The 15,902-nt window shown below is 36.5% G+C and overlaps 1 protein-coding gene and 1 pseudogene across 3 annotated transcripts in view; one reads left to right on the forward strand and one right to left on the reverse strand.

The window, feature by feature from the left end:
• The window catches only part of DNAH5 (dynein axonemal heavy chain 5), a 383,566-nt gene that overhangs the window by 261,750 nt on the left and 105,914 nt on the right, over window positions 1-15,902 (reverse strand). For all 3 annotated transcript variants that reach the window (XM_021008643.2, XM_021008644.2, XM_021008641.2), the window contains exons 8-12: window positions 13,386-13,499; window positions 10,417-10,524; window positions 9,229-9,351; window positions 8,451-8,666; window positions 3,112-3,219 (exon numbers count right to left, since the gene is read on the reverse strand). In XM_021008643.2, coding sequence (XP_020864302.1) covers window positions 3,112-3,219; window positions 8,451-8,666; window positions 9,229-9,351; window positions 10,417-10,524; window positions 13,386-13,499 — 669 coding nt within the window. The remainder of the gene's footprint in view (window positions 1-3,111; window positions 3,220-8,450; window positions 8,667-9,228; window positions 9,352-10,416; window positions 10,525-13,385; window positions 13,500-15,902) is intronic.
• LOC110223253 (normal mucosa of esophagus-specific gene 1 protein pseudogene) lies at window positions 3,655-3,837 on the forward strand (annotated as a pseudogene).

Genomic DNA, 15,902 nt, shown 5'->3' on the forward strand with positions numbered 1-15,902 from the left:
ATTAGAGAAGATAAGTCTATGATCAGTCCAGTATTCTGCACCACACAATGCCTACATCACTCTCACATCCTGTTTGTCTCTTCTCCTTGCAATCACATAGTCTATTAAATGTCAGTGTTTGCTGTGAGGGTGCATCCACAAAGTTTTATTGCATTTAGTAAATGTAAAACAGTGTCAGTGATGAGAAGTTCATGAGATGCAAAAGTCTTCAGTAGTAAGTGATCATTGCTGTTGCTGTTTCCAGCTCCATTCCTCCTAAGCACTCTCTGTCATGTCTGATAGTCTGAGCCTACCCTAGCATTAAGGTCACCCAGAAATATAAGCTTGTCCACTTTTGGCACATTGATGATACAGGTCCCCAGGTCTTCAAAAAAATTTTCTTTGACCTCATCACAGCTTGTCATGGTGAGAGCATTGGCACTGATAATGGTGGTATGGTATTTTCCTGCAAGTAGCAATCACATTGTCATGAGCCTATCATTCACTCCTTTTGGTAGGCATAGAAGCTTGTTGACTAGATTAGTTTTGATTGTAAAACCTCCACCAGCTTCATGGTGCTCCCCTTTACTGCAGCCACTCCAGAAAAATATACATACAGCTCTGACTTCAGTAAGCTGTCCTTCATTTTCCAGCCTTGTTTCACTCAGGGCTGCTATTTGTATGTGATACTTGCTGAGTTCTTTTGCAACAAGAACTGTTTGTCTTTCAGGCCTACTGGATTTTGTGTTATCTATAAGTGTGCACACATTCCATGTACCAATGGTGAGTGAAATCATCTTTGCAAAACTTTTTGTACATTTTTTGTGTTTTGACCACATGGTGGGACCTACTGCAATAAGCAGGCCAGGAGTGGGTAAGCAGACAATTTTTAGAGTACTTTTTCTAGCCCCTTTCTCACACCAGGCAGTGAGCAATGATGTCCTTAACAAGCTGCTCAGAGACCCAGGGGGCTGCCAAATCCCACTGCTTCTTCCAACAAGAAGGTAACCCTCTATGGCCAGGGTTGTGACTACAGTTCCCAATGTATCTGCACCTGCTGCTTCGTCACTTGCCTGTCACCACAGGACTTTGAGATAGCCAAAAATGGCAAAATGATAATGGATAATGTCTTTTTATTAGTACATAAATTGTATTTAAGTGAGGCAGAGTTGCACAAAGTCATTGGCCTTACTCCTTCTTCCTTAGTCTTTATAGTCAAGTGGTAGGACAAAGTCAACATGACTGATGAAGGCTTGAGATGCAATGAATGACCTTGGAATCTTCAATGTCTAACCAAACTCCAAGTAATCCACAGTGCCTGCTTCAGTGGCCTTCATGGTTATTGAAAGAAATTCTTCTCATCTGCGCATTCCAGCAGGGGAAGTCTTCACGTGCTTGGGGTAGACATTCTCTTAACTCACCAATAGGTTCGAGACCCCTTGGTTATCCTCATTCTGGTTTAGCCCATCTGCCAAAACACTTTACTGAGGTATGGACACTGCACATGCTACAGCTTTTTGGAGCCACAGGTGAGAGTTAGATGGATCAGGTGAATCCCAACGGTGGAAAGCATCCTTTAAAAGGGCTCAGCAGCCCTCACACTAGAGGATCTAGTCTTCCTGAATACACCTTACACCTTTTCCTAAATATTGCAATTGAAACTGATTGATAAACTTTTCAAGGGTCTGTCAAAGTAGCTACCAATATATGTAAACATTGTTTTTATACTCTTGAATAAGCCATAAAAATGTTTCTCTGGGGCCAAATCAGTTATTTCACTGTTGTAAAGAGTTCCCAATGAGGGAGCAGCTAGGTGGTGCAGTGGATACAGTTCTGGCCTTGGAGTCAAGAGGACCTGAGTTCAAATCCGACTCTCAGACACTTGATACTACTAGCTGTGTGACCTTGGGCAAGTCACTTAACCCCAATTGCCTCACTTAAAAAAAATAAATGCTAATCAAGAGTTTCCAATGAGGAACTAACTCCCGCTACCAATGCAGATGATGTTCACCTCTTCAATTTATAGTCTTATAGTTTCCTATGGTTAAATTAGGGGGTTAAATGACTTGCCTACATACAGTTTATATCAAAGATGGGACTTGAACCCAGGTCTTCCTAATTCCAAAGTAAGTCTCCATCCACTAGACTATGCTGCCCATCATAACACAAGCATAAAAAGAATGAAAGGAAAACAGTGAAAAGATCACTGGTTCTGGAGTCAGAAGACGTCAGTTCAAATTTCACCTCTGATGCTTACCCTTTGTATGACTTTGGACAAGTCACCTTATCCTTGGGCTTTAATTTCCCTACATGTTTTAGAGGGGATTAGACAAGAGATGGCCTCTGAGGTACCATCCAGCCCCAATTTTTATGGCACTGTGATCCAGGATCCTACAACCCAATGAACATTGATTCTAAGGCAAGGAGACAGGATCTGCTGCTGTGTCTCACTTTCCTTCAGAGGCGTATGGATCAGCACATGTGAATGGAATAGCTAGCACAAAGGAGAAGTAGCTGCCAAAGTAGATAGAAGGAACTTCTAAAGTATATACTAAGAACTTACTTTCTTGTCATACAAAACATTTCCTTACACCCCCTATGCTGCACAGGTTTCTGACTTGTAAGTGAATGAAATGATTCTCTCCTTGAACTGAGTAAATTTAATTCAAGTCAATAATTCCTGGAGGGAGGTAGTGAAAAGGGTTCTGCCCTCTACCACCTAAAATATGTATTGATTGCACCATTATGAAGGCAGAAGGTAGAATCTGGCTCATTATTACAGCTATTTGATTCAAATAAATAGAATAAATTTGTGCACATTATTAACTTCAACAGAAAGGCTGAAAGTTAAACTTTTTAGAATTTAGAGGAAGGAGATTCTCTTTCTGCACTGCAATAGTATAGTGTATTACTACAAATCATTATCCAAAGGTATATTTATGACCCTTTAATCCATGAGAAAGAGCACTCAATTATTAATATGAAATCAAAAAGCACAGACAAAGGTTGATATCATTCACCTTTATAATGAAGACACCTCTCCCTTCTGAATCCCTAATGATTAACAGTATTATATGGAGGAGGAAAAAATAAACATTAGAATGTCAATAAGAATTTCATCATACAACCTACATGAAGGTCATTAGTCTCCTTGCAGAATTCTTCATAATCCTGATCAAAATCAGTTTTCCGATGGTCTAAGAAATTGTATTCTTTTTTCTTTATGGTGGCAATGATGCTCTAAAATAGTTACAAAAGAAATAAAGCAATGGTAAAGCTACAGAGAAACATACTTGAAAAATAGACATTCTTTAAATGTAGATAATGAATGAGCATTTTACAAATCAACTCAAAAGTTTACCTCTTAACATTATGTTTAGGGGCCATACTATTATATAAATAGTAATACACTACTTTTAAAATACTGTAACTTTTTTTTTACATATGGCAACTAGATTCACAAAATATTTGGACAAAGATAAGTTTCAATATGCACGAAGACCATTCTTAAACTTTGTAAAATTTAAATTAATTTTTAAATTACAATAAGTGTAAATTTTAACAATAGGGAGAAAGGAGACTTATAGGACACAGTTCTCAGCTTTAGCAATGGTCACTCAAATACCCAGGCATCCTCACTGCTAGGGAAAGACTGCCACCCCAAAAGTGGCAATCATGAACCTCTTACAACTCATGTCCATATATTCCCTTTTCAAAACTAATGTGATTGCTAACAGACAGAAAAATCCAGAACCATGGGAAAATGTGAATCCTTATGAGCTTCAAAAGCTTTTCACAATTAACCAAAGGTGGGAGCCTGTTGAAGAGCTGCAGACTGTCAAACAGGTGACCAAATAAAGAGTCTTCATCTAAATCACACTTTATGAATCTAATGGAAACATTTCTGCACAAACTATACTACTGAAACCAGTGTGCAGAAGTGCTTCTGCTACATTTTTAGGGTCTCCCTACATTTTGGGGCTCTGAATGAGAAATTCCATTTTGTATAAAATGTATGTAACTCATTAAAGTATTCATGAGGGAAAAAAAGAGAGTTATTTTAAACTGGCTTTTAAGTACCATGTGAAAATTACAAAAGTAAAATTCAATGCGAAAAAACAATCTACATAGCAGTCTTTAAAAAAAAAAAAAACCTTGAATACAAACAATACTTCAAAAGGATTCACAAGATCACAAGAGAAAATATGGCCACCCTAAAGGCCAAATAACAACAACTAAGGACGAAACAGTCTTCGAAGCTTCAAATGTCTGGAACAAAGTTCAAAACTACAATCTACCACATGAAGAGTTCTTAAGATTCATGACATCCCTTTGTTCCTGCAGAGCTGTAGTTTGTGCAAATGAAAGTATGAATTAGGCAACCCCTTTCATCAAGAATACTAATATCAGAAGTTTTGCTTGCTCTGAATAACGAATTGTAATTCTTTGCAATCATTCTTTTTTGTTTTGTTTTTTCCCATTTAACAGTATTTCATTTTTTAGAATTAAACACAAAGATAGTTTTCAATATTCATTTTTATAAGATTTTGAGTTCCAAATTTATCTCCCTCCCTCCCTGCCCCACTCCCAAGAAAAGAAGCAGTCTCATATAGATTATACATGTACAATCATGTCAAATATATTTCCACATTAGCCATGTTGTGAAAAAAGAATCAGAATAAAATGGAAAAACCATAAGAAAGAAAGTGAAAATACTGTTTCAATCTGCATTCAGACTCCTCAGTTCTTTCTCTAGATGTGGATATCATTTTCTACCATGAGTCTTTTGGAATTGTCTTGGATCATTGTATTCCTGAAAAGAGCTGTCTGTCATAGTTGATCATTACACAATGTTGCTGTTCCTGTGTATAACGTTCTCCTGGTTCTGCTCACTTCACTCAGCATCAGTTTATGTAAGTCTTTCCAGATTTCTCTGAAATCTGCCTGCTCATCATTTCTTATAGCACAATAGTATTCCATTACATTCATATACCACTTGTTCAGCCATTTCTCAATTGATAGGCATCCCCTTAATTTCCAAAACTTTGCTACCACAAGAAGAGCTGCTATAAATGTTTTTGTACATGTGGGTCCTTTTCCCCTTTTTATGATCTCTTTGGGATACAGACAAAATAGTGGTATTGCTGGATCAAATGGTATGCACAGTTTTATAGTCCTTTGGGCATAGTTCCAAATTGATCTCCAGAATGGTTGCATCAGTTCACAATTCCACCAACAGTGCATTTTTGTCCCAATCTTCCCATATCTTTTCCAAAATTTATCATTTTCTTTTTCTGTCATATTAGGCAATCTGATAGGTATGAGGGGGTATCACAGGGTTGTTTTAATTTGCATTTCTCTAATCAATAATGATTTAGAGCATTTTTCACAACTATAGATAACTTTCATTTCTTCATCTGAAAACTGCCTGTTCATATCCTTTGACCACTTATAATTGGGGAATGACTTCTATTCATATAAATTTGACTCAGTTCTCTATTTTAGAAATGAGGCCTTTATCAGAAACACTGGAAATAAAAACTGTTTCCCAGCTTTCTGCTTTCCTTCTAATCTTGGTTGCATAGTAGGTTTCTATGGTCAGGGCTCTTTTCTGTTTTTTGCTCATTTTCAGTCTTTGTGACTTTTAAAGTTGAGTTCTACTCCTGGGACACAAGGGGCACTGTCTCAAGCTTCTTTTGCTTGGGGACAGGGGCCTGGTCATTGGCTTTCAGTGCCAGAGCCTCAAGTGCTGGTGACTTGCCCATCACACTAGGGTAGCCCAGCCTAGTCATACCTATTGCGCTGGGGTTCAGGGCTGGCAGTTTGCCTTCTGCGTGGGGCCTAGTGGCCTCAGAGCTAACCTGATGTGCCACTGGCCTGCTGATCCAGGACCATGGGGCCTCAGTTGCTGTTCTGTGCTATGGCTAAGAGCCTCCAGCTGGATTGCCCAGACACCATCTGCATTAGGCTGCACTCCCCTTTTACCCAAGTGAGACAGACCTTTCCTGAATTCCATCTAAATGATTTTAAGCTGGAAAATTGTTTCACTCTGTCATTTTGTAGATTCTGTCATTACAGAATCCATTTAGAGGCTCTATTTAATGTTAGTTCCAAGGGAAACTAGGGAGAGCCCAGACAACTTCCTGGCTCTTCTCCACCATCTTGACTCTACCCCATGATCATTCTTAACCATGTTCTAAGTCATCCTAAAATAAAAATCCCCAAGTTGTTGACATGGGCTTAGAATCTTTATAAGCAATATTTTGTCTTCTGCTATACCCTACCTTTAAAGGTCATTTCACTTTAAACATTAGGCACAATTTCTCAGTAAATAAAATATGAACTCTCTGAATTGAATTTCCAGTTTAAGTTAACCTATTCCTCCAGGTCCTGCAATTATAGAATTATACCCTATATTAATAAAAATTTACTTTCTACTTATAGAAAATCTACAATTATAGTCATAGCACTATGGCTCCAGCAGCTGAAGTGACTTACCGAAGGTCACATACTTGGTTGCAAAGAACTGTAAGTATAGAAAAAGGGATAATAAAGGGATAATGATTTTATATTTTTATATATTTCTTTCATGAATTAACTTTCAGCTAGATTGAACAGTAGTTAAAATCAAAATGAAATTACAAGAAAGGATGACATTGGTTGAAATACAAGGAGCTCCAAATAGATCTACTTGAATAAGCATCAGACTCTACAAAATGGGAAATGAATTAAGACTATTGACTCAAATTATCATCATTTCTTAGAGATGTTTAACTCGTATAAAACAAATCACACAACTAAGAGCCTAAAATATCCCAGAAATTTCCTCAGCTGATATATACTTACCAAAGGCACGAGGGAGACATGGCAGCCAAGGGTAAAACTAATTTAGAATACAAATTCATTTGAAAAACATTATGTAGTAAGGTGGAAGATTATAAATACCATCTCTTTTTCTTAAAATTTAAAAAAAAAAAGGACATGTGGTATAGTCTAGTGGAAGGGTGGACACATGAACCTATAGAAAATGTTATGTGAGAGCTAAGCCAAATCATTCCAAGATCATTTGCAGATGAAACTAAAAAGAAAGCAAATAGATATAAAATGTAGCAGGTATGTGAGCACACCGACTGAAAGTTATTCTTATTATTGCTGATTGTTGAATCAATACACTTAGTGCAAGGATGTGGAACCTGCAACATCAAGGTCACATAAGGCCTTCTACATCCTCAAGTATGTCCCTTTGATTGAATCCAAACTTCACAGAACAAATCCCCTTAATAAAAGGATTTGCTCTTGGATTCGTTCTGTAAAATTTGGACTCAGTCAAAAGGGCACATCCAAGGACCTAGAAGGCCACATATGGCCTTCAGGCCCCAGGTTCCCCACCCCTGACCTAGCCTCTTAACACCTCAGGATCCTATCCTATATAAGGAAGTGTAAATCACACTTAAGAAGATAAAAATCAGGAAAAGCAGTTCAACTTGACCAAATACACACAGAAGAAATTTATTATGAATATAACCCAATTTTAAAGGTACCTAAGTAGTACCTTTCAGTTCACCTAAAGGAGAGGAAAATTCCAAATGAATGGCAAATATTATTGGTAGGATTATTAAAAAAGAAAAAGATTAAGAAGACTTAAGCACCTACTACCAGCAATTAGCCCATAGTTCCTACTTTCTCACTTCTCCAAACTCATCATGAAAATGATTTATGTACATTATCAAGCATCTTTCATGAAAATAAGAAAACAGGCAAGTTTTATATTTTTCTACAGTGGACATCTTCATAGTCACCAATCTTGCCTAAGGCAAGCATAATTAAAAAGTTCAACATGTTGTAATAAAATATACATTACAAAATAAAGTACAAATTATTTTTAATAATCAGTTTTATTTTCCTTGTTATTAGACATATCACAAATTAATAAAGCATTTTATGTGCAATGTGCACAAAATAATTTATTAGCCATCCTCAGCATAATTTTATACTATGTTACTGTACATGCTTTAAGGTTGAAAAAAGAAGATGCAGAGTAAACTATCAAACTAGAATAGTTAGCAATAATACAACTTAAAAAATAATAGTATTATCATTTGGCAGAGCTTTCCCTATACATGTGACCAGTTAGCACTCTAATGGAGAAGTTATTGGGCACTTTAGAGGAGTCTTAATATGGGTTTTTTTATGCTTTACTTTTAATATCAAAGAAAACCTATTTTATCTAAATTATATAACGTACTGTAAACTATAGGGGTTCATCCATAAACTTGAAAAAATGTGTTAACACTATTGTTAAATCTCACACAAATTTGTCTTCTTCCTAAAGGAGAATAAAATGTTTTTTTTTCAAAATAGGCAAATTATATTAATATCTTACTCCTTCAAATTGCCTTTCAAATGTATAAATATTTAAAAATAATTAATTATCAGTCAGGATGGCAAAATTGGTTTCTGAGGTACGTTACCTGAAATTTGGTTGCCAAAATTTCTATTCCTTCAATTTTAGAATCCTCAAGGACTGAGTATCTTGTAATAGTAGAGAAGATGCCCATGATCTTGGCAAGACGTCGGTGAAAAGTCTCAAATTTTCCAAAAATATACATCTCACTGAATTCAAATTGCTTTTCATTTGGATTTTGTTCAAGCTTTTGTTTTTTCTTTTGAAAACAATTCTGATATTCCTTGATATCAAAAACCAAGAGAGAAAATAAGAAAAAGTAGCATGGGAGGTATAATAAATGTGTTAACATTTTTTTTCAAGACAAGATGACAAAATTAGTGTTTACAAAAACTTCTTGGGAAAACTGAAAGTATTTGATGCTAATAATGTTAAAATTACTCATCTATCTACGAATTGATATACCATGACATCTCTGAAGATAAGGCATAGAGTCAATTCATAGTATTAAATGGGTCTTGGACACAGCAATATGAGCAAAAGAGAGTGTTCTTTTGTGGGAACTTTTAAGATTGCCCCTCATGCTTGTTAGCTCAGAGTTTGAGGTTCTAGGACTTGGGAAACTGCTTACCAAATATAGACAGATATATACATTTATTTAATTTGCCTCTATTTGTACATATAACACCTCCTCCTTCCTCAGTACTAAACATGCTCCTGGAGGGTTGGGCCTGTTTGATTTTTGTCTTTGTATCTTAGTGCCTACTGAAGAACCTACACTCAGAAGCCATGTAAAAAATCCTTATTGAATTGAATTCTCTTAATCTTACTGAGCTGTAGGTTACCTGTTTGAGTTTAATAGCAGATAATAATTTTTCCATGACTACATCCTGAGGCTGGTCCCAGATGGTGGCAGTTCCATTGTTGGTAATATAAACTTTACATGCAGTTATCATCTGATTTGTCACCTTGAATTTTAAGAAAAAAAAGATGGCAGTTATTTTTTAAATACAGTGACTATAAAAGAGAATATTGATGATCTCTAAAATGCCTTCTGACTCTAAGATCCTGTGACATCATGCTTTAGCTGTGTGTTGTTTTTTTTTTTGATTTGGTTTGTTTTAGGTTTTTTTCTCTTAACTCTATGGTTAAACACATTACCAACACTCAGGTGACAGCAAAGGAGTCTATGCCAGAGGTAATCAGGACCTGAGATTAAACAGAACTGCTAGTGAGAATCAAAAAAACTACAATGTTTCAGTTCAGAGTAATAGGAGAAAGTAATAACTGCAGTGTTTCTCATAAAAGACACAGTCATAAGACCATTCTGGAGTGAGGGAGGGGCAGAGGGAGGGGCAGGTAAAGGAAGGACAAAAGTCTTAAGACTTGGCTCATATATCAATACTTCAAATGTCTTCTTGCTCTTGCGAAAGAACAATACAAAATAGGAATAACAACAGTGCCTCCAAGCTTTTTGAGATTCAAGAAACAATGTTTTAAAATTATTGTATAAGTGTGTGTGTCAGATTTCTAATTATTGCCTTATAGGCTTCTAGAGAGTTTCCAATGACTTTTATTATTATTATTATTATTACTCTTCTAACATTACCAAGGAAACAATTGCGACATCAAATACACATGGAACTCTAAAGTATGAAACATGAAGCAGGAAGTGGCAATTTAATATAACATTGTTATTAAAATGTCTCAAAATGAAATGAATTAATGTCCCAAACATCATATAAAAGTTTCCAAAACATAATTTTTCCGTGTTATAACTATCAAAGTAACTAATAGAACACCCAGTCTTAGAATTATTTCACTATGTTTTCCTAAGATCAGCCTTACTGTTGTCCCACCAAAGTTTAATATGTGTTTCTTAGACACTTGATATAACAGAATTGTTTTGTTTTGTTTTTTTTAGTATCAGACTACATGGGAATTAAGTCCTATCAATGTGATAACTTTTTAATTAGAACCAGGTCATTTAGAAAGAAAATCAAAATGATCACAATCCCCCGATGAGTACTCACCTTTACAAACAAAGAAGTTATTTTTTCAGAAGTATTATAATAACAAGATATGTTGTAGATCATTTTAATTGCATTGATTAGTGTAGGAATTGCATCAATTATGGATACCTGAAAGACACCAGGTCAGAGTTCAGGAGGGAAAAATCAGTTCTGACAGAAATCTAATATTTTTCAGAACAAGATTTACCTTGGATGTTACTATTAATTTCCATTAATGCTCTTCAGTGCTCCTCTACTAAAGTGTTCTTTGAATACCTTCTCAGAATATGGTGTCCTTGAGCTTCAAAAGTTATGATCTTGTAGGAAATATAAGTTTTTACCAGTTTTCCACTATGGGGCCAAGAACAGACTATGAGTCTATCATTCAAGATCAGTCTATCAAAAGTCAGAAAGGCTTATCACCTAACTTCAGGCTCTCATCGCCTCCATTTGTACTACTGCAAAGCCTCCTAACTGGCATTCCTGTCTCATCTCCCCTGATTCCAATCTAGCTTCTACTCAGCTAGATAGGTGATTTTTTTTCCTAAAGTATACCTAATCACATTTCCTAACCTTTACCCTCACTCATCCATTTTAAATGTAAAGTCCTCTGGTTTGAACTTTTAAAACTCTTCATAGGCTGGTCTCTTTCTATTTTTCCAATCTTCTTTGACCCTACAATTCTCCATGTCCTCTATGATCCAGGGACAAATATTACACTATATCTTCTACCTTTCACTTCCTCATATCTGCCTTTGTACTAGCTGTCCCCCATGCCTGGAATGCTCTGCCTGCATTACCTTTGCCTCTTATTTTCCCTGGCTTCCTTCAAGATTCCACCTAGATCATTCTCAAATCTATCAGCCCTAACCTTTGATAATGAAAGACAAACAGCAATCTGCTTGTAGTAGTAGCTGCCCTACTGGGGACCCAATTAGCCAGTTCCAGTTGGGCAATACTACTCCTTTCCTTCCTTCCTTTTTTCCTTCCCTCCTTCCCTCTTCTCCCTCTGTTCACAGAGGAAACCATATCCTCACATGTGGGTGCTCTACCCAAAGGAAGATGTATTGGGCTTTGTGGGCTAGATTTTTTCCTTTTCCTTATTTATTCTATCATTTTGTTTTAAACTGAGACAATTAACTTTTGCCCCACATGGTTTCATTTATGATTTCTTGAAATATGGCACTGGAAAACCCAGCTTTGATAAAGCCCAAACCCAAATCACTCTGGCTCTCACTGACTGACCAACAATAGGTCCTAGCCCAAGCCCCACTGGGTCATGGTTTGGGGTCTGATGTCTCAAAGTGAGTATAAATTGCAATCGTTTATGTTCTGACTAGAAACTCTGAGGGTCTTGCCCTCCCCGATTGATTTTTTTAGTAGGTAAAGAGGCCATTTTTTGTCTCATTTCTTACCTAGCCATAATCCCTGAATGGATGTTGGCCTCAGACAAACTGAGACCTGTTAGAAACATTAGCTTGAAAAGACAAAGGTCTCCCACTGCATCTGGGGCCATCTCCTGATCTATGTCTTGCCACTGGGTTCAGATGTCCCTGAAGGAGAGAGTGAGGTTAATGACTTTGCCTCACCCTGCCTCACTTAAATCCAATTCACTTGCAAGTCAAGACATCACATTCCTGAAGTCATTGGTCCTCTTCAAGACAGAACAAACAACAATCAACCTTAACCTCCCAAGGAGTTTCCCCCTCCTTGAGTTGCCTGAATGGATTACAGTTTTTCTCTCCACTTCAACTCCTGCCGTCATTCTAGGGAACTTCAATATCCATGTTGGTGTTCCGTCACATACTCTAACTTCCCATTTTTCAATCAACTCAACTCTCATGACCTAATCCTACATTCTACCTCAGCTATACACAAGGATGGTCATACCCTTGACCATTCAAACATGCACAGTTATTTTAATTCCACTTTTGAAAATTCCAAATTACCTTTATTTAGTCACAATATTTTCTCTCTCCAACTCTCCATTCACTTCGTTCCTCCTTAACCTACTATCCACTTTCCCTATGACCTCCATTCTCTTTATCCTATAACACGGCCCTAAGACAGGAGCCTGCTCTGACTTCACTCTCCTCTCTTCCTAATCTCAACCCTTTGATAAGCCATTTCAGCTATCCACCATCTACTATGAATTACTGGATGAGTGCATTATTTTATTGATTATTTTAAAGCATGTATAAAGCACTTACCAAATGCAAAACACTGTGATGACTGCCAGGGACAAGCTGAGAAGTAAGGTAGTCCCTTATCTCAAGGAGTTCGCATTCTAATACAGAGAGACAACTTGTACCCTTGGCCTATTGTTGATTGTGTCTTACCAATCCTGCATTATTCCCACAATATACTGCTAAAGGCATAACCCAAGAAACATAACTGTCTGTTCTCAGTGAGAAAGAGTCAGTGCCAGTGAAAAATATCATTAATTCTTCTCAAAGAAATTGGGAAACATAAAAATTACTATTCTCCATAAAGGTTCTACAGAGCAAGCACTTAGTCTTATGAGTGAATAAATAAATGAATAACACAGATTGGTAAATTAATTTTCCCCAGAACTATATAATATGGGGTCTTAGAGAGTTGCCTGAGGCCACTGAAAAGCCATGACCTTTCCAAGATCATTGTGCTACTGTGTGTCAAAGACGGAACCTGAAACCAGATCTTCCTGATTCTGCTGCTGATTCTGTCCATTATGCTAAACTACACTCAAAAAATGTATTACTTAGTGTAAATTGCACTTTTAAAAATGGAAACATTTACATTTGGTATATATTTCTGCTTTTTATTCATTTAAAACAATATCCCATGGCTAAATTCCTCAGCAGAGGGTTTTATTTGTTTGTTTTTCCCCAGAAGATGAAATTAATTTTTAAAGAACTGCCTATAAAACCTGTGACCTGAAAATCTGTATTCATTTCAACTAGTATAAAAAATCTTATCTGTTGAATAAGTAGTAAAAATGCTTTACTTACAGGGTCACCATTGTATAAAGGGTCACAGCATTTTTCAAGTGTGTACAAAAATTTGACATTGTCCTTGGCTTCATTAGCTGCATCGGTAATATGAGAATCCAACTCCCGCCAAGTCTAAGCATAAACCACCAAAAAAAAAATCATGAGGACATCAATAAAGAAATATCTAATATCACAGTTGCTATGGAAGTCATTTCATTATAATTTCCTTGTATCAGCATGCCACTTTGTTCTATTCTACTCAAGGACTAAACCCAGAAGGGTGAAGAATTTTTCTGTAATGATAAGCAAATTAGACATTTGGACCATATTTAGAAAGGAAACTTTACTGAGCCTTTTTTTATGTTAATCCGTACCATTGGGCAATACACCATGATTTGCTCAGAAAAAAAAGTGGCTGCATGATCAGTATACTATAGAACAACAATGATGAGCAAAACATAAAAAGGAAACTCATACTTTAACATTTTTGTCATTATATCATACCTACAACTCTTCAATCAGCAAAAATTAAAATGTAGGGGCACAGAACTCCAACAATGAGTTATATCCCATCCCAAAACAAAGTTAATAAGCTCCATTAGCTTCTCAGAATATATGGCTCTGATGTTCATTTTAATACTAATGGGAGTTATGTGCACAAATAGATAGGCAAATAGTTCCCTGTGAGTGCATCTGTGAGTGCAGCTGAGTTCCTAGTTTGGTGATGCAGAATTGCTTACTTTTGCTTCATAGCCCTTCTGTTCTTGCTTGAACAGTTTGCACAATGACACTTTAATTCCAAGAGACATACTGTCAGAAGAACATAGCCATATAGTGTGTATTGTGTTCTACATCTCTTCATGATGCTATGCAGCAAATTCACCATATGCTTCTTTAAAAATCCTATTTCTTATTTCTTACTTTCCGAGTTAATTTGCAAAGCCCCAGTTTTTATTGTGCTTACCCCTTACAATTGAATTTTTTCACAAGTAGGAATATATCAATGGAGTCTTTTATTGAGAATTATCTCTTTTCCTGTGTATGTATATATACAATATTATGTCAAGCAATGGTTGCTAGAAATTTCTCAACCTTCATAGGGTAGAGAGAGAAATCAACCTCCCTATGTTTCCCTCACTATTATGGTGAAGACTAGGATGAGTGAAAAATAGACAGTTTTCCATGTCTTCTAGCACATAAACTGATAGACTCTCAATGAATGAAAGTAAAGTATCATAACTGTGAGTGCAAGTTGCAAATATGGACTAAGTGCTGAAATAGTTTTCTAGGCCCCTTTAAACCCATCTCTTCTGCCCATTTTGCTTTAACCTAGCCTTCCACATTTTTATCTCTTCTCTTGATGACTCTTAGTGTCCTCTAGAAGCAAGGAAGTTAATGCATCTAACCCCTAATAGGCTCACTTAGGACTGTCATAAGAGTGGAATAGCTAGCACTCACTCTGTATTCTGTGCATATCCCTCTTACAGTGTTTCCTCAGTATCAAGCAAAGCACACCTCACATGTAAACTGATACTTAATAAATGCTGCTGATAGATTCCGATGCCTATAGCAATAAATGGCATCAATATATTACAAAATTAATTTGCATCAGATTATGAGTCATAATTTGTATCATACAGGGAATAAACATATGTTGCCTAGGGAATACATACATACATACATACATACGTATACATATACATACACACACAGATAGATAGATAGATAGATAGATAGATAGATAGATAGATAGATAGATAATGCAAAGGTTAATGACACCCAAAATAACTAAAAACATATGCAACATATGCATTCGGTCAATAATTTCCATTTTATAGTCCTGTCAACATGTTTAACAACTTTATATTCTTTTTATAATCCTTTTTTAAAGCTAAATATCCCCATCTCATACAACCTATAAGTGCAGAGACTACTCACAAGCCAATCCTACTAATGATCTGAAGGGAGCTTTGATCTGCTCTGTTTCTGACCTAAATTGGTTCACCTTTCCTTGGGAAACCTGATGTCCAACCTGCCTCCCGAGGGCTCATTATATTGATGCCACACTTTGTGAGGACACTTAATCAGCATAGAACCCCTGATCTCAAGAGACCTGCCAGTCTTAGCCTCACTGATTGTAGGGATTACAGGTGTGTGCCACCATGTTCAGCTAGAATCCTAATTAATAGAACATGCAAAAGATTGACAGATAATTCTATTTGAAAAATTATCCATTTCTATTCTACAAATAGGCATTTAAGTGGCACAGCAGATAGAATGCCAGGCCTGGAGTCAGGAAGATTCTTCTTCCCAAGTTCAAATCTGGCCTCAGACACTTACTAGCTGTGTGACCCTGGGCAAGTCACTTAACCCTGTTTGCCTCTGTTTCCTCATCTGTAAAATGACTTAGAGAAGGAAATGACAACCTGCTTCAGTACCTTTGCCAAGAAAATCCCAAATAGGGTCACAAAGAGTTGGACAAGACTGAAACTACTGAACAGCATTAAATTCTATAAAGCAGAAAGAAACAGCTGA

Source organism: Phascolarctos cinereus, unplaced genomic scaffold, assembly GCF_003287225.1.
Source record: "Phascolarctos cinereus isolate Bilbo 61053 unplaced genomic scaffold, phaCin_HiC Scaffold_4;HRSCAF=312, whole genome shotgun sequence".
Taxonomy (NCBI): Eukaryota; Metazoa; Chordata; class Mammalia; order Diprotodontia; family Phascolarctidae; genus Phascolarctos; species Phascolarctos cinereus.